We start from the raw sequence: 23061 nt of genomic DNA, 5'->3' as shown, positions 1-23061 counted from the left end.
CCTTCCTTCCTTCCTTCCTTCCTTCCTTCCTTCCTTCCTTCCTTCCTCTCTCTCTCTCTTTCTCTCTCTTTTTTTTTTTCAAACAGGGTTTCTCTGTGTGGCCCTGACTGTCCTGGACTCACTTTGTAGACCAGGTTGGTCTTGAATTCACAGAGAGCTACCTGCCTCTGCCTCCCTGAGTGCTGGGATTAAAGGCATGCGCCACCATGCTTGGCTCAGAAGAAGTTTTTTCTAAGCAGAGCAATTCAGTGAGAAGCAGAGAAGCCAGTTTGAATCAGTCAGCTTGGAGAGGAGTTTTGCGCCACAATAGCTGAGGTGAACCAGTCAGCAAGAGTTCAGAAAGAACTAGAAAGGGTGAGCTTATTCAGCAGTAAGTCTCAGAAGCTGAAAACATTCTAGTTTTAGGTTAGTAGATGGAGGCTAGAAGCTGAAGCCTTCAGGGTCTGGGCTTGTAGAAAATTATATTGTACAGAGACTAGAAGATTCTAGGGGCCTTGGGATAATTAGATAGAAATGTGAGGGCTCAGCCCAAGCTATGTATTTTTAAAGCTTGGGTGAGGTTTCCATCTCATCCCCTCTTCTGAGGAAATAAAAACTACATTTACGGTGATGAGTTTTTCTTTTCCCAGGTGGTTCTGGGGATTTTGAATGTAGGTTCTTGTTATGTACTACACCAATAGCCCTAATGTAGGTTTTAAAATTTATCTTAGTTTTTGTCTTCATCATTTTCTACAATGCAAATGCCCTGTTTCTGTGTTTGCAAAGTGTTTTAAAAAGTAACTAGTTCTTTGAGAATTTCACATAATATATTTTGATCATATTCACCTCTTGATTGTGACCCTGACCCCTTCCAGATCCTCCCCCACCTCTCTGCTCTCTCCCCCAACTCTAATAGTTCATTGAGTCCAGTTAGTGCTACCATATACTCCTGATAGTGATGCCATCCAGTGGAGCATGTGAGCCTACCAGGACCCATACCCGTAGAGAAAACTGACTCCATCTCCACAAATACCTGTCCATAGGTGTTACTCTGTAATCTAGGCTACCTCCAATTCATGGTGATATTGGAATTGCAAGTCTGTGCCACCACACCTAGCTAGTTGGATTTAAAAAAATTCATGAGTAACTCTTCTGTATAAACGGTTGGCTTGAATATATTTCAGTAATTTATTTTCTTGATAAGAATATTATAATCTTTTGGACACTCTTTTGAACTATGTATTTAGATCCTACATGCATCTCTCCTTTGAAAAAAAACTTTATTTTGTAAAGTTTCAAATATGCAACATTACATAGGCTAACTGTATAAAGAATTTCCATTACTCTCCACTCTACCTCAGCCATGGTCACGTAAGTAATTTATTTTTGGCTGCCATTCCTCGTCACACACTATGTTGAACTATCTCCCAGATATAATATCTTTTTACCTATGGTCAAACATTTGTACCTAATGCATGAGAAAACTAAAACTTCACAATATAAATGCATCCAACAGTAAGTAGTATTATCAGTTGATTCTTAATGACATCAAACGTCTAGTCATTGTTTACATTTCCTTACATTCTCTCTGTTATTTTCAGGGTGATTATTTCCTCTGGCTGGACTGAATCAGAGTATAGATAAGTTCCCAACCTTGCACTGTAAAACCAATAAGACTTTCTTCTTCTCCCCGCAGGGGTAGGGGGTTGAGTTGATGTACTGGGATTGGAATCCGGGACCTTCTGCCACTGATACCCACACCAGTGCATTAAGTTTGTTTAATCTATTTCCCTTCTCTCTTCCACTGCCATTTTAAAAATTTTCTTTATTTCCTTAAAAATGTGTATAGATGTTTTGCCTGCATATATGTCTGTGCTCCACATGAATGCAGTGGCTGCAGAGCCCAGAAGAGGGTGTTGGATTCCTTGTAACTGGAGTTATACATGGTTATGAACTGCCATGTGGGTGTTGGGATTTGAACCCAAGTCTCTGGAAGAACAGCCAGTGCTCTTAACCACTGAGCCAACCCCATTCTATTTATTATTATTATTATTGTTGTTGTTGTTGTTTTGTTGTTGTTCTCACATAACATTCATATTGTTCATCATAATGTACCTCACAAATGTGATTTAATGAGAACTCAACTCAGGCATTCTTGAGCATTCTTGGGCATTAAAAGAAAACATGCAGAGAACTGTACATTGTAAGAAACCCTACAATATACTTAGAAAATGATGACTTAATTTTATGAAGATAAATTGCAAGCCATTGAGAAAGCTCAGAGGGTGAAAGCTTTTATCACACAAGCCTGATGACCTGAGTCCAGTCCCTAAAGCCCACAGTGGAAGGAGAGAATCAACCCTAGCCTCACTGTGTACCTACACTCACACCTCCCTCTTTCCCTCAATCCCTCCCTCTCTTCCCTTCCCCACACCGTGTGTGTGTGTGTGTGTGTGTGTGTGTGTGATGTGCACTGTGTGTGCCGTGGTACACATATAGAAGTCAGAAAACAACCTCATTGAGTTGATTTCTCCTTTCACCTTTTTGTGAGTTTCAGGGATGAAACTCAGGTCATCAGGCTTGTGTATCAAATGCCATTATTCTCTGAGCCATCTTGCCAGGTTCTGGTTCTGAAGTCTTAATAGTCCTATAGCCTCAATTATTTAAACTAGATTAAACTGCCATTATACAGGGGGGTAAGTTCAGGCAGATTGTACCCAATTTCCCTTACATTAGTTATTAGAAAGTTACCCTGAGATAATGCTCTGTTATAGTGAGGCTCTGGAATTATTACTTAGGTTCTCAGCCTGGTCTACAGGTTGACTTTTTAGTGTCATACCTATGAACTGTTATTTTATTTATTTCACGTGAAGACTTTTAGGGTTGGGGTTCCACTGCCTGCCTATTGATTTGCCTCTACTGATTGCAGGTGGAAGATGACAGTGATTCAGAGACCTATGGAGAAGAGAATGACGAGCAAGGAAATTTTTCTAGAAGAAAGATCGTCTCCAACTGGGATCGATATCAAGATACTGAGAAGGAAGTTAATGGTGGAAGTGGAGAGTCCCAGCGGGGGACAGACTTCAGTGTCCTCCTGAGCTCTGCAGGTCTGAGTTCTAGCAGTGTGCTTGCTGATTAGTGCTGGGAAGGTTGTGCAGACATTTTGTCACTTTTGAAACTGCATGAAAAAATGTTAGATTGTGTGTGTGTGCGCGTGCGAATGCATGTGCGCCCTTGTGCCATGACAGGGCACATATGCAGGTCAGAGGACAACCTGCAGGAGTTGTTTTTCATATTCTTTATGTGGGTCTCAAGATAGAACGTAGTTGTCGGGTTTGGCAGCAAGCACCTTCACACACTGAGTTCCCTTGCTGGCCCATGCCTATAGTTTTGAATGCCTTCACTACACTAAGAATAATAATTGATGAACCTATTCTGAGAAGGAAAAAAATTTGAGGGTGTGAGCCTGAAGCAGAAGATTCAGTCTGGTGCTGTGTTCTGATGTTGCATACAACACAACTCCTTTAGATGTCGACCTGCAAATGTGTTCCAGTCTGACTATTCAAGAGCTCAAACCCTAAGAGAATTTACTGGTCAGCTGAGTACTTCCATCTTGTTACCTGCACTTTGCTTAATTACAGTTTATGAACACTTTTTATTCAAGACAGGAGGAAAAAAATGGAGGTAAAGTGGCTAGTTAATTCTTATCAGCTATTTGGCTAAAAAATCTTGGAGGAAAAAATTGAAATAATACAATTAAATTAGCTTCTGTTCTGCATGTGGGTTAATGCAGTCAGTTGTGTAATTATTTGAAGAGTATCTGGCAACAAGAGGTACTGCATGAATGCTTGAATTCAGTAAAAATTCTAGTCTAGCCCAGCAGGTATGCTCATTGGCTTATGATTTTGGTTATTTCTCTTATCATTTTATTTACATAATTTAAAGCCAGGCACATGGTTGAATCCTTTGTTATTTTTTGGTAGTCTGCTTACTGTTTTTTTTTTTTCAAGGTTGTTACCTCCATCTTGGAAGATTGCAGTTGTCATGTCTTTGCTGTGCTCTTATCTCTTCTCCACTCTGTTTTTGGCTTTTCACTGCAGCATGATGCCGAGAAGAGCTGTCCTATCTTTTCATACATGTGGCAGAGCAGCTCTGTTGGTCTCCCTCTGAGTTATATTTCATTCTCTGATTCTTTCTTTCTTTCTCTCTCTCTCTTTCTTTCTTTCTATTAATTACAGTTTATTTACTTTGTATCCCAGCTGTAGCCCCCTCCCTCATTCCCTCCTAATCCCCCCCCCCTCATTTTCTCCCATGTACCTCTCCAAGTCCACTGACAGGGGAAGTCCTCTTCCACTTTCATCTGACCCTAGCCTATCAGGTCTCATTAGGACTGGCTGCATTGTCTTTCTCTGTAGCCTGGTAAGGCTGCTCTCCTCCCGCCCCCTCAGGGGGTGGTGATCAAGGAGCCAGCCACTAAGTTCATGTCAGAGACAGTCCCTGTTCCCCAACTTGGAGACTGAGCTGCCATGGACTACATCTGTGCAGGGGTTCTAGGTTATCTCCATGCAGGGTCCTTGGTTGGAGTATCAGTCTCAGAAAAGACCCCTGGGCCCAGATTTTTTGGTTCTGTTGCTCTCCTTGTGGAGCTCCAGTCCCCTCCAGGTCTTTCTATGTCCCCCTTCTTTTGTAAGATTCCCTGCATTCTGCCCAAAGTTTGGTCATGAGTCTCAGTATATGCTTTGATACCCTGATTACAAAATTTAAAGAGTATCCTCCAGGTACAGGCTCTTCTCCGTAGAGCAAGTCTGATTTTTAGTACTGTTCTTTTTAAGTAAATTAATACATTAAATCATGGTGTCCGGCAATGTGGCTTATACCTGTAATCCTAGCACTCTGGGAGGCAGAGGCAGGCAGACCTCTGAGAGTTCAAGGACAGCTTGGTCTACAGAGCGAGTACAGGAAAGGAAACCCTGTCTTGAAAAGCCAAAAAAAAAAAAAAAAAAAGTCATGGCAATTGCTTGGGGTAGGAATCAGTGGGGCAGGGCTTAGAGTGGCCAGAGAAGGTCTGACTGAGAAAATAACATTTGTCTAAAGTCCTGAAGAAGCATTGTGGGTATATACAGAGGAGTGTTCCAGGCCAAGCCAGTAAGCCCAGAGGCTTTGAGAGAGGAATGCTTATGACTGGTCTCTAAGTAGGATTTCTAAGTGTAGCTCCTAACTTTTGAGGACTGGTGATTATGGGGTGAATTTCTGTCTCACCCATTTGGTGTTTGCTTATGTTGATACGTTCACTCTGGATAGTTGTTTGCTGTTTTCCAGTGAAGTTAAGGATCCAGCGCTTCTATCCTTGATGAATCACTAGAGAATTTTAGTATCGGTGCATGAATTTCATAGATGAATTGCTGAGGAGTCTCTCAAATGGAAGCAACTCACATATCGACTAGTAGTGAAAAGAATGCACAACGATATGAGTCTGTCAGATGGTGGAGTGGAAGAAACACCACACGCCTGTAGGAGACCTCAGTGTGGTGATGCTTAAACATGGGACCCCAGTGTGCTGGTATTCACCCGTGATCCAGTGCCTGGGAGGCTGAGGTAGGAGGGTCACCAGTACAAGGCTAGCCAAGGCTACTTAGTGAGACTGTATCTCAGAAGATCAGACCCTCCCCCCCCATTTATCTGTTATTTAGGAGGGAGAAGAGGGGTAATGGTTAGGGAGAGGCATATAGCAAGTGCATAGGCCTGGGCCTGCTTTGATGTTTGTAGTACTCTGTCTGCCTGCATGGTGGCTACCTTGGTTTAATCAATTTATTATCTATTAATAAACTTAATGATAATAAGTAAAATAGGTATTTTTTAAATTGTTTATATATATTCTCCATTTTTAAATTTTACAAGTCTCCCAATAAAAGATTCCTTTGTAGAACTCATCATCTTGTACAGTTACTAGCCATGGCTGGAAGCATCTACATCTTTATTTCTTGAGGACTTGGGAAGGTGTGTGGTTTGTTCTAAGTCATACTTCTTCTGGTGGGACTGTGAGTTTGCAGCTGTCAGCTATTCCTGTAAGACCCTGAACCAGATAAGTAGGCTGCTAGCTTTTGTTTCTAAACTGTGTTCTTCTAATCTTCAGCTATGGTTTAAGAACTTATATTATCTGTTCCTCTAAGATGTCACCGATTACCAGAGTTCCTATGTGTTTGCAGTGTGAGCGCAATGGCCCAGGAAAAGACTGAAGATAAACTTGGAAGAAAAAAAAAATAGGTGTAAATGTGTCAGCTCTGTTTAATTTTCAGTGAAAATAGAAAAATGATGTGATTAGATACGTTTGGTCATAGAGCTATTTATATGTGTATTTTCATTTAAAGCCTTCACATATCTTCCTCAATGCAACTGTAGAAAGATGTTGGAGGACAGTTTTGGATTTAATGATATTTGATTTCTCCACTCTGTGTCATCGATTTAGACTGAAAGGGAAAAGACAGTCATGCTAATAGCCTGTTCAGTCATGCTCCTGAACCTTGAACCATTCTTTCCATTAAGCAGTGAAACGTTTCATTGATTCAGTTCATTGGTCCTTCTCACCCCTGCCTTTTTACATAGCATGTGGTTTGTACTAAATAGTTTCATCTTGCAAAGGCAGTGTAGTAAGGGAACCCTCCTGTTGGTATGTGGATAATCTCAAAACAAAACAAACAGAACTAGACATTTAACCTAAAAAAAATTAGCTCAGTGACAAAATAGTCTTTCTTATATTGGAGTATAGAAGTAGGTCAATCTGATTTTCTCTTTTGAAACCTCAAAAAGATAAGAGCAGCTGGAGACTGAGCACTTGCTTGCTAATTCCGGGTGCCCAGCGTCATTTGTTTTCTGCTTCTGTGATGCAGGTTCCCTGAGTGCTTGCTGGCCCAGCTGCATCCTTTGCTCTACTGCAATCTGCTTTCCCTTTCTTGCCCTGAAACTGTGTTTATCTGACTTGGCCTGAGAGCCTCATTTCCCTTTCTCTTCTTTTGTATTTGTAACCTTTTGCGTCCTATTTGCTTAGGGATCCTGTACATGTCTGTGAGTTTCTGTAATGCTTCCTTTTAGACCACTGCTCCCAATATTTTCCATATTGGTTGTTTGTTCCTCCTTGTGAGCTATTGTTATAGGCCTTTTCATCTTGTTTAGTGCTTCCTGAGTTTTGTTTATTTTTATTTTTTTAAATTAAATAGAATTATTTTCTCTCTCCTAAAGTCTGATTTTTTGTTTGTTTGTTTGTTTGGTTTTATTCCTCCATGCCAAGTGTGTATGGATCGTTAGGGATCTATGTGTGGCTTGATCATCTTAAATTACCCAGTAGTTTTACCAAATAGCTAGGGTAGAGATTTCAGTTCTGCTCCTTAGCACTTCTATTCTTTCTGCCCTTGCTTAGGGTTAATTTACATTTTGCTTTTGCTTTGTTTTGCTTTCCTTAAAGTAATCTTCCTTGAAAACGATTAGGAAGTTGGTGCATTTACATCAGAGGGTCAGGGGTAAGGCTAAAGTTTGTACAATTTTTTTTTTTTAGCAGATCAGTACCTTAAACAACATGAATTGAGACCTAATCTGAATGGCTTGTGCTTGACCTTTTCTTCTAGTATTTCCTGTGTTACCCAGGTTGCACCAGTTGGATCAGTTTGTATCCTGTTCCTAATGGTCACTAATGTTCTAATAGACAGTTTATATCTCAACAGAGAGGTTTGTTTGGAACCTGTTTTTGGTTTTATCTTAATTTATTTTCATAAGTGCTGTCTGGTTTGCTCAGTACTGCTACTATTATATTAAAGTCTGCAATAAAGACTTTAAAAAGGTTTATTTATTTTTATTTTATGTGTGTTGATGTTTTGCCTGCATGTAGGTATGTGTACCACATACATGAAATGCCTGCAGAGGCCAGAAAAGGGTGTCAGATGTCCTGGAACTGGAGTTATAGATGGTTGTGAGCAACTGTGTAGGTGCTGGGAACTGAACCCAGCTCCTCTGTTAGAGCAGCCAGTGTTCTTAATAACCTCTGGGCCATGTCTCAAGCCTCTCAAAATGTCTTTATGACATACTTATTTATCTGTGTGCTACGGGAATATGCAAACCCATGAGTATGTGGAGGCCGGAGAACAACTTGGAGTCGTTTTTCGTTTTTCTCTTTACATCATTTGAGCCCCAGGATCAAACCTTTAGACTTGGTGCCAAAATGCCTTTACTTACTGAACTATCATGTCAGCCCTAAATTTTTGTATCTTATCATTATATCCTTTTACCCACTTTGATCTGTTCCTTTTAATAGATTGTGCCCAGATAAATTAGTCACTAACATAGTACTTATTTTGTTGGTAAATTTTGTTCTCTAGAGCAGCTACTGTTTTCACTGTCACCATTTTTGGCAATTGTGCTTCTTTCTTGTCCCAGCCCCTGAGCAGTGTCACAGGATCAATGGCTGTGACTGCATAGTCTTTAAGTTCATTTTCAAGTTGAGTGCTGGTTTGTTTAGATTATTTTTATTTATTGTTAGTTCCTCTTAACAAGTCTTTTTTGGGTTTGATTTATATTCCAGATACTCTCCAGGATGACAGATGTGTCTACCTAGCCACATCAAGTCTGGATTTTATATGGTAACAGCATGTAGCACATTCTTTTCAACTGTTCTTGCCTCTTTTCCTCTTGGCTATAATACCAGCTTGTTTGAGTCACTGTTCTATTGCTGTGATGAGACATCATAACCAAGACAGCTCTTATAAAATAAAGCATTTAACTGGGGCCTGTTATACTTTCAGAGGCTTAGTCTCTTATCATTATGGCAGGGAACATGGCAACATACAGACAGGTGTGGCACTGGAGAAGTAGCCAAGAGCTTTACATCCTGATCCTCATGCAGCAGCAGAAAGGGGAGGTGGGAGCGGGGGGGGGGGGGGGGGGGAGGGAGCACAGAGAAATACATATGTAGAGAAATATAGAGAGAGATTGATTGATTGGTATAGGCTTTTGAAACCTTAAAGTCCACCCTTAGGGACACACATCCTCCAACAAAGGCCATATCCCCTAATCCTTCCCTGAAAGCTCATCAAATCAGCTGGGGACTAAGCATCACATATAGGGAGCCCCTGGGGGCCAGTCTCATTCAAAACACTACACTGTTCTTATTCCCTTTAAAAAGAGTACTATGGGGTTGAGGAAATGGCTCAACTTACAGTAGTAAGTAGCATTTGAAAACACAAAACAACATTTTGAGGAAAGAAAGTCTGGGCACTCTGAATTTTCAGGATATGTTCAATAATAGGAACTCAAGAAATATCCAGGGAATCATTTATCTCTGAGGAGTCTTCGCTTTTTAAACCAAAGTTTCTACAATTCTCTGAACAGCAGCAGGCCCAGAAAGCCCAGGTTCTGGATCATCTCACAGACCTGACACCCGTTGTATTCCCACCATGGAGACAAACTCATCATAATATGGTGATTTGCAACCCTGTGCAGTTAATTTGTTATGCAAGATTATTCATACTGTCACATTTCATTGCAAATTTTTATAAAGATTAAGTTCTTTATATAAACACTGAGCCATCTCACCAGCCGGAAATCATTATTATTTCTTGCTGCTTGTTTCATTTAAAGTGAAAAATCTGGGAAATGTGGATTTATTTAAGCCTTGACTTGGATTGTTATGACAGAGGCATTCAGGAGCTCCAACACAAAATGAGTTTTCCTTGACTGCTGATAATTATTAACTCAAGCAAAAAGATAATTATGTATTATAAGCCATGCATGCCAAAAGTCAAGTGAAATTCATCTGCTTTCTATTTTTTAGGAAAATTGATAAGATGCCACTTTTCTTACAATTTTTCACACTGCTTCTTAGCTTTCATACTCAATTATTTCCCCCTGACAGTTTTGAGATGATTAAGAGGTGTTGCTGCAAACGTGGTGCTTGTAGCGCTGCACCAAACTCAGTGTGGTTACAGGTGGCCACAGGAGCTTCCAGCTTGATTTCTTTTATTTTTATTTTTTTGTCTTTTTCTCCTCTTCATGTTTTTGAGATGGGGTCTGTCTATGTAGCTCTGGCTGTCCTCAAACTTCCTATGTAGACCAAGCTGTTCTCAAAGTCACAGGGATCCTGCCCCTGCCTTCTGAGTCCTGGCTTTAAAGTTGTACTCTGTCATTCCTGGTTCCTTTTTAAGGATGAGAAAGTATTTATTTTCAAAGCATTTCTGAATTCTAGGTTTTTGGAACCCTTTTGATTGGAGGTTTTCGTGATATAATTTTTAGGTAAGCTTTATCTCTGTACCACATATGTGCCTAGTGTCCATGGAGGCCAGAAGAGGGCATCAGATTTCTTGAAACTGGAATTACAGATGGTTGTATTCTTCCACATGGGGGCTAGGAATCAAACCTGGGTTCTCTGGAAGAGCAGCTGGTGCTCCTAACTGCAGAGCCATCAATCTCTGCAGCCCATAGATTTCTGGACTACCTGTTGTGATGCACAAACGTTCCCATGATCATTTGTGCTTTGTGTACTTTCAGGGTACTGCTAGGAATTCCTCTGTGTATGTTAAATGTTCAGTGTGTGCTGCTGCTGCCTATGGCCAGAGATTGTTGCATGATAGTTAATTCTTCTGGAGTGTAGGTATGTGGAGACACATCACAACATCCTTGTGTAAGTGAGGCCACGCGTATGGGGAAAGCGCTTTAGTGCAAGCTCTCAGTTCAGGCTCTCATCAAGTTAGGACATTCCCAATGGGATGGTGCTGTTAACAGAACAATATGAAATCTAGTCTGTGTGGGAGTATGTGTTCCTGTCAGCTAAGCACTACAGCTTTTAAATAAGAATTTGCTGCTGCTGTAGCTTAAACGCATCTGTAGCTGAACATGTTTGATTGCCACGTACCTCATCTTTGCTTCCCCTGGTTGCCGTGGGCCACACTAGTGTAGTGGGAGATCATTTTGAAAAGCAGCATTGATTCAGTCAGGAAGTCTTATATCTTCTCCATTTTTGTCCTTATGGTTGTTTTTCTTTGGAGTTTGAGGTCATAGTGAAAAAGTGAGTTGAATTTCATTTTGAAAACTGGAGGATAGACTGTTAAGAAGTATCATTACATGGTGGATTCTTGGCTAGAGAAGCCATTGTTCTGAATGGATTCTTTTGATTCCACTCTTAGGCCTCCACTCTCCTGTTAAGTAGATAGAAGAAATACAGAGGAGAGATGTGCCAGTGCATAAGCTGTTTTCTCTTGAGCACTGTGCCGTTCCTTCTTGCCTGCACTGTCTGAGATCTCCAAGGGTGTCAGGATGCTCTTTGTCGAGTGAAGTCTGTGTGTTTTGAGCCATTGGTACCGCTTCTGTCATTCTTCAGAGAGTTACAGAGTGCTCTTCTCATGCACAATCTCAGCTATGTTTTGGCCAAAATGTTCACTTTGTTTAGCTCATATAGGTTGCAGTTTAACTCAGGACCATGCAGGTATTTGTGGGTGATTAGATGCTCAAAGAAAAAAAAAAATTAGCTTCACAGACAGCGCAGTTTTTTAAATCATGGCAGTAGACACCTATTTGAATTTCAATGTTTTCCTTTGCAATGGGGTTTAGGAATTGAGTCCTTTGTGTTTTTGTCTTTTGTGGTGAGCTATAAAAAGTCTTTAAGAGCATATAGACACACACGCATATAATCACATAATTTTATTTTCTGAGATAGTTTTACTTTGTAGCTCAGGCTGGCCTCGAATTCATTATGTAGTTCAGGCTAAACTTGAACTTGAAGCAGTTTTTTTGCTTGGTCTATAATTATTACGGCGGTATTATCTAACCCGCTATCATAATCGGTAAACACACAGACACCTGTTAGATTTTAGATTTGCCTTATTTCACCTTGGGCTGGCCAGATAATTCCACCTACACTATCTTATTATCTCCCAGCCCTCATCCCATGCCATCTGCTTTAATCATTCCTATCTGGACTACTTACCATCCATAATTCTAAAATATTTGCTTATATTCTTCATCTGGGCCATTCTTTTCCAAGCCATTCTTGGAGTTCTTTCTCTGGGCCCATGTGGTTCTTTTCTGTCCCATAGCAACTCTTTTTCTTTTCTCTTCCATCTCTCTCCTCCCTATGATCCTCCCTCCTCCAGGTAGCTCCTGGCAGCTCACCTTTGCTCTGCCCAGGTGTAGGCAGTTTTATTTAGCCAGTCAGGAGACAAGGTAAGACAAACATCATTTTGGGGTGTGTGACGGATTGTTGGGGGGGGCAAGATAATTTACAGTTAATACGTAGCACCAAGCCAGCGGAGAGAGGGTGCCACTGTGCTCCTGCGGGCCCTGAACTAGGACGAACAACTGGAAAGCTAAGCATGCTGACCTGGCCTCCTACCAGAGAATGAGGATGTGCTCATCGGGGTGAGTTGTGACGCATGGCGTCTGAGGGAGGAGGTGATCAGCAGTGGAGGATTTGCTTCAATCTGTTTTGTCTCCACATGTTTGAAAGGGTTGATCAGATGGGCTTTCAGTGACTCATGAAATGGTCACCTTTCGGGACAGCTGCAGAGCTGTTTCCTGAAGGAAAGTCCTGGGCTTATGTCAGTAGTTGAGCTTTTGTGTTATCTTGAATTGAAGCTGTGGTAGTCTCTGCTCAAGTTGTTTCTAAGGATAGAAGGTGGGTTTTCTGAATGCCCAGAGGTAGATACCTTCCACTCTAGTCTCCTGAGAACCTACCTGAGGACACAGTTATCTTTTCTGTATAGAGTATTAACCTTGTCATAGCCAGTTGATACTGTTGTGACCATGAACTTAGGTGTTTTTATGAATATATATTGGTTATATATAATAATGGATTTTATTGGCATTTTCATACATACATATAAATGTGTTTTGATCATATTCACCACCCCCATTGTCCTCCCCTGTCCCTCTCCTCTCACTGATTGCTTCTTCCAGTTAGTCTCCCTCATACTTCCATGAGTTCCCTCCCTCTCCTTCCCTCTCTCCCTCCTTCCCTTTATTCCATCCTCCCTTTCTTCTTTCTTTAATTCCATTTTTCTTTCCTTTGTGTGTGTGTGTGTGTGACCTAATGGGTTTAATTAGTGTAAGAGGAGCAACGGTGGAGGGTTATTTACAGGAACATGGACACTTTATAAGCTGCTATGTCACTAAGGAAAATGTTTTCCCCCACTCAGCAGTCACTGTATACCCATAGATCCTCAGGGAAGAATGGGCCTCATGAATCCAGTCCCCGCTAGCTACCATTAACTACCTATAAATATTAAGAGATGGAGCTAACTTTTTTTTTTTTTTTCTGAGACAGGTCTAATGTAGAAGGGGTGGGTCTGTAGCTGACTAAGATGTAGCATGAGCTGCATGTCCTGACACTCCAGCTTCTAAACCTCTGGAGCGTCTGGGATTCCAGGTGTGTCTCAGTGATGCCAGAGACGAAGCCCAGAGCACCTGCCATGCTAAGCTGGCTGTCTGCCCACTAGGCTGCACTCACCAGCACCTAAATCTTTAGGGGAGGATGAGGCCTCTTGAGTACCTCCTCCCTCTATGACAAGTCATTGGTGGGTCCATTCTTGTGCAGCATTTGTGCAGGTAATCACAGCTGCCATGAGTTTGTAGACAGTGTTCCATAGCATTCCACTCCTTCCTCCATTACATTCTTTATGTCCTCTCTCCTGTGATGTTCTCTGAGCCTTGGAGGAGGTGTTATATAGATACCTAATAAGGCTGAGCATTCAGCAGTCATTTTTTTCTCAATTGCTTTGCCCAGTTTAGGCATCTCTTTTCTGAATAAGCTGTTGGGAGTTGGTTTTCTTCTCAAGAGATCTTGTAAGTTGCCTATTTTACTCCTGTCCATAGTAGATACCACAGGAACTTTACTCAGAAGTGGGAGGCGAGAGCACAGAAAAGAAAGTAACCCATGAATCCACTGTCTGGGCATTTGCTTCAAAAATTTAGTTTGCAATCTGAGGCAGAAAAGATAAGTTTATTTAAAAAATTCTCTCTTTTTCTGGGTACTTATATTTGTTGGCAGTGAAAAATAGTTGTATATGGCTATAATAGGTCGGTCTGATTCTTAAAAACCTTTAATAGTATAAAGTTATAAGGAGCTCTTAATGTATTTTTAGAATACCTTACAGAATAGAAGTACTGGCCACTGGAGCTTTTCTTCCCATGTCTATTTATAGCTGCTCCACAAAAGCGTACAATACCAAAAGAGTGTAACATGACAGTTAAAGCTGTGTAGTAACTGTACAGGCATTGCTTGTCTATCTGGAATAGTTTAAAGTAAAATACTTACAGTAGAATCTCAAGAACTTACATTAAAATACATCTTTTGGAAAATGGAGATATTGGTTTCTGTGGAAACTGTGTTTGTGTGTTCAAGTACATGTTAAGGTGCATGCATGTGGAGGGCAGAGGCCAGCCCAGAGAGTTGTTACATGGCTGTCGTCTGCTTTGTTTTGAGACATGGTCTCTCAGTGGCCTGGAGCTCACTGGCTAAACTAAGCTGTCTAGCCAGTGAGCCCCCAGGGATTGTCCTCTGATGCCTCCTCAGTGTCTTACAGGTGTGTGCCATTATATCGGGCATTTTTTTCTTTTAATGTGGGTGTAGGGATTGAATTAGGTTTTTGCAGCAAGTGCTTTACTCATGAGCCATCTCAGCAGCCAGAGAAACTAGTTTGAAACAGATTCATCTGATAATAATTATGACAACTCCTTAGTGACTAGAGTAGTGCTAGAGAAAGCTGCTGAGCAGAAATGAATAAAGTGTCATGTAACCAATAGGTCAAATATAGTTATCAGAAGTTTTTTCTTTTACATAGGAAATCAGATTTCTTCCTTTTTTTTTTTTTTTTTTTTTTTTACAGTATCTCATAAAGCCCAGGAGCTTGGGCTTTATAGCCAAGGGTAACCTTGAACTTCATATCCTCTCACTTGTATATCCTTGTGGTGGGTTTACGGGCATGGACTACCATGCCTTGCTGATGGGTAGTGTCAGGTACCAGGGATTGAACACAGGGTACTGTGCACAGGTAAGCAAATGTAGCCCTGGCTGACTCTGCTTTCCATGTACTGGAATGACCTATTTTCCCCTTTTAAAGTTAATTTTATCTATTGTAATGTGCTACAATATTTAGTTACATTGAAGCTCAGGTTCAAGTACTCCAGCTCTGTCTTACTTTCATAGTCAGGTAAGTTACAGAGCCCATAATAAAATGACTGGCAAAAGGAAAAAGGTTAAGGAAAGAGTATTTGAAAGGGTCCTGCTTTTTGGAATTTCCTACCATTCTCTTGATTTTTTTCATACTGTATTCTGAAACATTTTATGGAAAAAGCTCATGTCTCTGCTTAACTTCCTTGTTATACATGATATAATTTACTGAGACTTTTGTTAATTTTATTTACTTCAAGCATATTTAACCCAGCCCAAATTATAGCTATTTAAAATAAACTTGTAATCCATTTGAATCCTTGGTTTTGATTGCTTGGTCATTGTTGAGGCAACAGAATAGCCTTTTGGCATTCTGTAAGTCTAGGCAGCGCTGGTTTGCAGGCTGTATCCTCTTAGGCTAGAAAATATTATTGATTCTCAGGACTCATATGAGAAATTGTCCATTAGTTCTTGGCAGTATCAGTTTGAATAAAAAAACATATACAATGAAGAGTACCTTTGTGAATCCTCTAGATGGCAGAACAATTACAGTGCCTACTCTCTAGGAAGTGCCCAGAAAGAACAGGAGATGGCAAAAGCAGGCGACCTACAGGCTCCTATAGCTTTCCTATCACAGAAGAGGAAGTTTTGTATGCTTTCCATATCTACATTTGATCTTTCTTGAAGGACTGTAACTGCTAAAATACAGTATGACAAAACTCAAAATCTTGAGCTGTGCACACAGACATGAAACTACTTGGTGAAGACCACACATCTAATCATTTCTTCACTGCAGCTGACTTTACCCCAGCACCCAGGGATGAGTTCTAAAGCAATGCTAGCTTATGCCTTCAGTTCCATCACAGCATAGACTTTTGCCACTGCCTGTACTTACACAGAAATCACCATTGTTAGAGTAGGTTTAACTGATGGGAAATCCTGAAGTTCTGGTGATGCTGTGGCTCACAAACACAGAAAACTTGACTTAGATACTTGAGCATAGTCTAAGGGTTAATGGGAAAAATAAATACAAGGCTTAGAGGGTGTCATTTTTTTTTTCTCTTACCATCCAATAGCTGATTTCACTATCTCTTCAATTTCTGTATTTTATTTTATTTCATTTCATTTCATTTTATGTGTGTGAGTGTTTTGCCTGCATTTGTGTCTGTGCACTACATCTGTACCTGGTGCTCCAGGGGGCCAGGAGAGGGTATCCGATCCCCAGGAATTAAAGTTGCAGAGTTGTAATCCACCCTGGTCCTCTGGAAAAGCAGCAGGTGCTCTGACCTGCTAAGCCATTTCTACAGCCCTTTCTCTTCAGTTTCTTTGCAAATCCTTTGACCATAGTTTTCTGTAATCACTTTTCAAACAACAAAACCAATTGAAATCCTTTGAGACTATTGATGTTCTGGATCTGAACATAGTATGGAAAATGTGATTTCCACATGTCAAGTGGAGAAGAAATATAAGGGATAAATACGCTATATTATATTTGTTCATTTGCTACTATCATAGTTTTCTTAATGGGTAGGATTTCTTCATAGCTTTTATTTCAGTACATGTGCTCTCAAAGGCCACCACACTGAGACTTTACTATGATCAAACTTCTTGTCCTATTACCAATGAAGGAAACTGAAATCACTGTTTTTCTGCTTGTTCTTGAGAATGTAGAAGAATATATTTTCATACTCATTGAGCACATCCACTGGTTAATTTGTTCTGAACATACTTGAAAATAGACAATATGATCGTTGTTCTCATGGCTGTTACCCATGAATAATGCAGTTTATAGACTAGTTGAAGTTTTTAGGCACAAATAGCATTTTCATAGGCATTACAAGTTCACCCAAAATTACTACAGTTAGGAGACTGTCCTTGTGACAATATGCAAGAGATGAGAGATTGTTAGAGGAGTGTCCTGATACACACTAAAACCATAACTGTGCACTGGCCAGCTTCTTTGGATTATTGTTCCTGAAAGTTCAAGGTTTTTATTAGAGTAACTGAACTGGGCATTGTCTCTTGTTTTACTGTTCAAAGAGCTAAGAATTCCTTTCTATATATCTATAGGGATAAGTAGGAAGGTCCACATGCTCTGATGAAAACAACAGCATGACACCGCATAACAAAACTATCAGCACTTTCTGGACTCTTGGATTATTTGACTAATATCTCATGTTATGTGAAAAATAGAGGATATCAGTAATGTCTAACAACTGTTCAATAATACAGTGTAATTAATCAATTCATGGGAGCAGTTGAGTGCTTTCACAGTCCTCTCACGTCATGCCATCTCAAGCAAAAGGTGTAACCATAAATAATGAGCCTGCCATGTAATTATGTGTGGAGATGTTATTGCTTGTATAGAATATTTGTGTATGTTCTGAACCTAGGAGGCTGTCATAGATGACTAGGATTTTGAGCTGGGGCAATTGCTACTAGTCAAGGGAAACTACACTTATGTTTAGAGAAATTTTCTGGTCTGCGTTGTCCTTGGAAGCTAGCTGTAGCTACAAACAAAGGTGATAAAAAGAGGAAAGATGGTCCATATGTGTACATGTGTTCTAAGAGGAGCTCTTGTCTTTTGTTGAGCTCTCACTCAATTCCTGAGTTATTTTTATTGTTTCTTTGCAAATTCATGTTGACGGACGTTATAGAACACAGTATTTTTAGTAATGAAGGAGATGCTCTCTTAATGAATTTTTGTTTTCTTAGAAGGGTGTTAACTAGGCCTCTTCTTCCTCTCCTACTACTGTACTAGTTTGAATGTTACCCTAATTGCCCTGGGATTCACTTCAGAATGTATACTTTGGACTCTGTCATTGAGAGATGTTGTCTTTCCCATTTGGGGTAAACTGATAGCTTTTCTTAAGTTTTTGAGCACCATTGATGTCTCCAGTTATGCTGGGTTCAGTCTTGCACCTGAGTCTTTCTTTTCTCACCCTGGTCCACTAAGGTCTGCTTTCTTAAGAGAATTTCCTCCTTTCCCATTTTATCCTCATCTGTGAAATTAGGTACCATGATGTTTACACCCTTGTGATGTTTCAGATTATTAGTGAGGTAAACTGTGAAGTGGTACTTTTATCCTTCATAAAAAGAAGTGACAGGTGCTGTGATAGGATTTTTCTTTCCCTAATTCAGCTTCTGCCACAGATCTTTCTGGTATCTTAGTGGTGTGACTTGAAATGACTGTGCTTGCATTGCATCTCTTCTGCATCTAGTTCCCCGAAAGGGGGATAATCATGTTTGATATCAGCTAATGCCCCAGTCATAGACTGTGATGTCATAAACCAAAGATCATTCTCTCCCAACAGGAACAAGATGGAAAGGAGGAGAACATCCATGATGAGTTACATTCTTATTCACATTCAGTTACTTAAAGAAAATGAACCACAAAGCACAGTCCTACTGCAATATCCATTGAATTAAGCAGAACACAGCATCTATCATTATACTGTATTGAAAAATTCTCTCAGAAAATTAAAAACTTGAAAATCATACAGATGTACACCAGCAGATACATACTTAAAGCACCTAAAATTAAAAAGCACTGAAAATAAGGCTTCTTGATAAGATAATATTAATGCATTAAAATGAATTTTATATATATTTCTAATTAGCATGAAAACATTACAATAAAAATGACTTTATTTTAAAGACTGGTATGATATCAGAGTCACTCAGTGGAAGAGCTTTATTTTGACCATATACCTATAGCTTTCTGAATGGATTATCATAAATAGGAGGGAAAGTGGGACTGATGCTGTCAGAGACTAACTTGGGAGTTGATATTTGGTATCTGCCAATCCCTTGTCATTGAGAATAAGCTATGAAAGGGAGCAGAGTCCTCAGGAAGTGGGATGTAAACCTTCCTCATAACAGTGAGTAAATAAAATATCAGGTGCATTATTTTACATCTCCTTTTATTCCGATTATTGGAAGCTAAATGAGCACAATGTTGTAAATTTCTGGAAACAGATGAAAAGAACCTTTAAGGATTCAAGTAGTCTCATATGTTAGGAAAAAACAGACAAAAAGCCAGCACATTAGTTCTGCTGTTACAAAAATGAAACTTTGTAATTTATATAGTCTTTTTTTTTTTTTTTTTCTGAAACACATCTGTGTAGTTAACAGTCAAGTCACTACCTGTATTGAAATTACTGCTTTCCTCTGGTGCTGGAAAATGACAAGGGAGAGTCCATAGTGACTTCAGGTACAAAAGATATGTGGCATTTACTGTTCTTCAAGCAGTGGCTTGAAAAGAGTAAAGGAGGAGTGGTGTTTCTCCCTATCTGGAATACTGAGAACAGGAAGAGTTCAATGTAATGGAAACAATTGTCCTTCTTTCTATTACATTGTTCCAGGGACTCAGCCCTGCACAGGCCAGGCAAGTGGTCTGTCTACGAAGGAGCTCTCCAGTGCTCACATATGTTTTTAGAGTAACAACTTAGACAGTTTTTCTTGGAATAGCTAACTCTTTAGTTAGGTGTGGTGTGCTTTTGTTGTTTTTCTTATCTCCACCCTTCCCAGCTAATAGAAAAATGGTTGTTTTAGGGCTTTTTGTGAGATTTTTGAACCTAACTTTTCAGTTGAACTTATGACAATGACTTCATACTAGTGAAGTTTTAGGGAAGGAATTAAAATGTCATCAGGTGAAGAGGGCTGACAGTTCTTTCTGTGAATTTTATGTGGAGAGTCTCTTTACAAACCTCCTTCTGGAGTGCGTGCTGGGGAGTTTCTACAAGGCACTCCACCCTTTAAAATTCTTTGTGCTTTCTCTAGCCCTTTCATTTTGTAGTTTGTACCATTGGCCTTGGATGAAAACTTTCAAGGTTTTAATGGGCCAGATTCTTTTTGTTCTGTTTTAAAATGTCCCATTGCTGTGCTACAGAAATATCCCTGCTATCTTTGGGGTAAATTCACCCCATCCGGTAGTGTTCACTATAGGTTGTTTAGCCTTCAGTGTGAATGAGAATGACATCACAGTTGAGTTTTTTTTTTTTTTTTCCTAAGAATTAAAGTCAGCCATTGAGCCTTTTAAAAACATTGACAGAAATGTTGCTAACCATGCCCATGAATTCTTCCTTTCCCCCAAGTTCTCTGGCAAGCTTGGGGAAGAACCCTGTGGGTGCCTCGTAGGCAGCATTCTAGACTCTTCCCATACAGATTGCTTTCAAGTTACTAAATAAAAATCTAATTCTAAAAAAAAAAAAAAAAGATACATTCCGTGAGAACTGAATGGGATTTGCAAGCATTTGTTGTAGAGTTGCGAGTGGCTACCACGCAGCCTAAGCAGCCTAAGTGGAAACAGGTGTTTACCTCAGACGGTTTAAATCTGCATAAAGCGTTAGGGAGAACCACATGAAATTTAAATCTCCTGGCCCACTCACTGAAATAGCAGGTTTCACTCCAGCAGTCATGCTATGAATTAATGTTATAAAATTGAATCTTACCTGGCAGGATTTGGCTGAAGCTCAGTGAGGAATGGTAAGCTCGCATGCTGGAAACGCCTCATGGACTTTGCTGTGGTGATCTCCTTCACCCGTGGGTCTTATTTCTTGCAGCATCTCTGAGACCCGGTAATCCCATGGCGTTAGTTAGCACAGGTAGCAGCAAGGTGAAGACTCCATTCCGATAGGATTATGGAAATCAGTGAATTGTGCCTTTATCAGATAACAGCTGCTGATCTGACCACAGTGCTCAGAACTTATTAAAAATTCATTGACTATCTCAGCAATGAGAAATCCTGACTGCTCCTGTACATGTTCCCCTTCTGGAAAAGTTGTGCTCACCTGTAATTCAGAGTCTTGAATGTTCCCAAATCACGCTGCTTTAACATTGCTGTGTGTTCCAGAAGCACGGACGTTCTCTAGCACCTTCTGCTTCCCTTGGCTTTCCCCTTAACAACTTTCCATCCTTTCAGCCTCCTGTCTGCAGAGGTTAAGAATTTCCTTTCTTCCCCTGGTGCCTCTGTTAACACATCACTCCAGTGCACTGTTTTCTGAGTGTGGTGAGGGAAAAATCCAAAAGGAAGAACAGCTTTGTCACATCCCAGACACTGAACATGAATGAAGTGCTGATAGGATCCTTTCACACCAGACAGCCAAGTGGTGGGATGCCGCTTTCATACATAATGAGCCCATTAATTACTCCTCCGATGGACAGCGTGCGCCCTGGCAGGGAGAGAGGAGAAAGCGCAGAGGGGCTAACGCTATGCCCTAGGTGCTCTCTGAGCAGCTTGCCACTGAGGAGGGAATCAGGAGAGGCTGCAGCTCTGGAGTGTGAGCAGGTAGACTAGGCAAGAGTTATTTTGACAGACAGTTAAATGACGTATTTTGGAAAAAAAAAAAAGAGCTTAGCAAGAGGTAGCTGGAATGAGGTTCCTGAAAGCCTCACGAATGTGCATCTCTCCTGCTCTTCTCTTTGCTGTGTAGCATTTGCAGAGGTTCTGTCCAGCCGTGTTGTTGTCATGTAGTTTTCTTCAATGAATGACAATTTTTAAAAGGTCTTAGATGCAAAGCATTTACCGTGAGTTTTAAAAACAATGACAGGGAAGCTTACCTTAATAAAAGATGCACTTATTTTTATACATCTTTTGGGCACATGTATTTTGTTGCTTTTGAGTAAAGCATTACAAATCACTTGATTTAAAAATGTAATGAATGGTCTCCAACCAGTTTTTTTTTTTTTAACTACATGAAATTCTGAACAGCTGTATATAAAGTATAGATCTGAAAATGCCAGTTTCATAATTTTTGTACTTTAGCTCTTAAATCAACAGGGACCTTTCACCCACTTCTCAGTGGAGCCTTTTAGGACTATGATTAGGAAGTAGGATATTTTAAAATGTTTTACTTGTTGAAAACTTCAAACTTGGACAAAGGTAAAGGGAAATACATAAGCTTGTAAAGACCCATTGCCCTGATTCAATAACTGCCAATATTTTTCTTTTTATTGAAATACGTTAAAGGAATTTTCATTTTATTTCTTTCTGTTTAACTATGTGTCATTTAAAACTATACAAACCCTTCTCAGATGATCACATTACAGATTCTCTGTGGTCATCCATTGGCTAGTCTACTTGAAATTCCTTGTTTTTCAGAAATTCTCTCTTTACATAGGGTTTCTCAAGGGAGAATCCAAAGCACACACTTCAGACTTAGTTGTCAAGCATTAGAAACTTGAAGCTTCATCATGATAACTACATATGAGAAAGAAGTAAGTTTAATTTCATAATTATCTTCCATGCAACTTTGTAGCATGAATATACAAGAGAACATAATCTCTAGTATTTTCTTGAACCATTTCCTACCTAACATTGATGCCATAATGCTAAAAAGAATTATAATTTTGGGGGCGTGAAGAGCTGGCTGAGTGGTTATGAATATATATTGCATTTACAGAGGGCCTGAGCACCCATGTTGCCAGCACCCATGGTGGGCAGCTTACAACCACCTGCAACTCCAGCTTTAGAGGATTCAACAGCTCTGGCCACCATGTGCACCTGCACTTTGCACCCACACTCACGTGCATGTACCCACGCACAGACACGCATAAACATAATTTAAAAAATAAATTAAAAATACTCCGGCTATTGGATTGGTTCATTGTTTTCTATGGCTTGTCTTGACTTTGCCTAGAATTCAAGATTCTGTCCTGATGCCTTGAGACTTTTCTTGGGGCTGGGTAAATGCAGTCAAACCTAGTTGCCGCTGAGTAACAGTGCTTTGCTTGTTTCCTGATCAGACACAGCAGGTGCTTCTATAATGACTATTCCAAAGCTTCACCATTGGGGTGGGACAGAGCTCTGTGAGGTAAAGATCCGGCCAGTGAGGCCGTGCTGTTTATGAGAACCAGTGACTCGGGCACCACACACCTTTCTCATGTCTGGTGCTGTTCCCTGTGAATTTTAATTCTTACATCTGTGTATATGCAGC

General features: G+C 40.2%; 2 protein-coding genes across 2 annotated transcripts in view; one reads left to right on the top strand and one right to left on the bottom strand.

Annotated features, from left to right (window-relative positions):
* The window catches only part of Chrm5 (cholinergic receptor muscarinic 5), a 49363-nt gene extending 28103 nt beyond the window's left edge, over nucleotides 1-21260 (bottom strand). The window contains exon 1 of the mRNA XM_055599069.1: nucleotides 20578-21260. The gene's annotated coding sequence lies outside the window, so the exon portion shown is untranslated. The remainder of the gene's footprint in view (nucleotides 1-20577) is intronic.
* Nucleotides 1-23061, top strand: part of Aven (apoptosis and caspase activation inhibitor) — a 142380-nt gene that overhangs the window by 18309 nt on the left and 101010 nt on the right. Inside the window, exon 2 of the mRNA XM_055602621.1 lies at nucleotides 2909-3086. Coding sequence (XP_055458596.1) covers nucleotides 2909-3086 — 178 coding nt within the window. The remainder of the gene's footprint in view (nucleotides 1-2908; nucleotides 3087-23061) is intronic.

The sequence above is a fragment of the Psammomys obesus genome, unplaced genomic scaffold (assembly GCF_907164565.1).
Source record: "Psammomys obesus unplaced genomic scaffold, mPsaObe1.curated_primary_1811, whole genome shotgun sequence".
Classification (NCBI taxonomy): Eukaryota; Metazoa; Chordata; class Mammalia; order Rodentia; family Muridae; genus Psammomys; species Psammomys obesus.
This window is presented reverse-complemented; position numbering and strand designations above follow the sequence as displayed.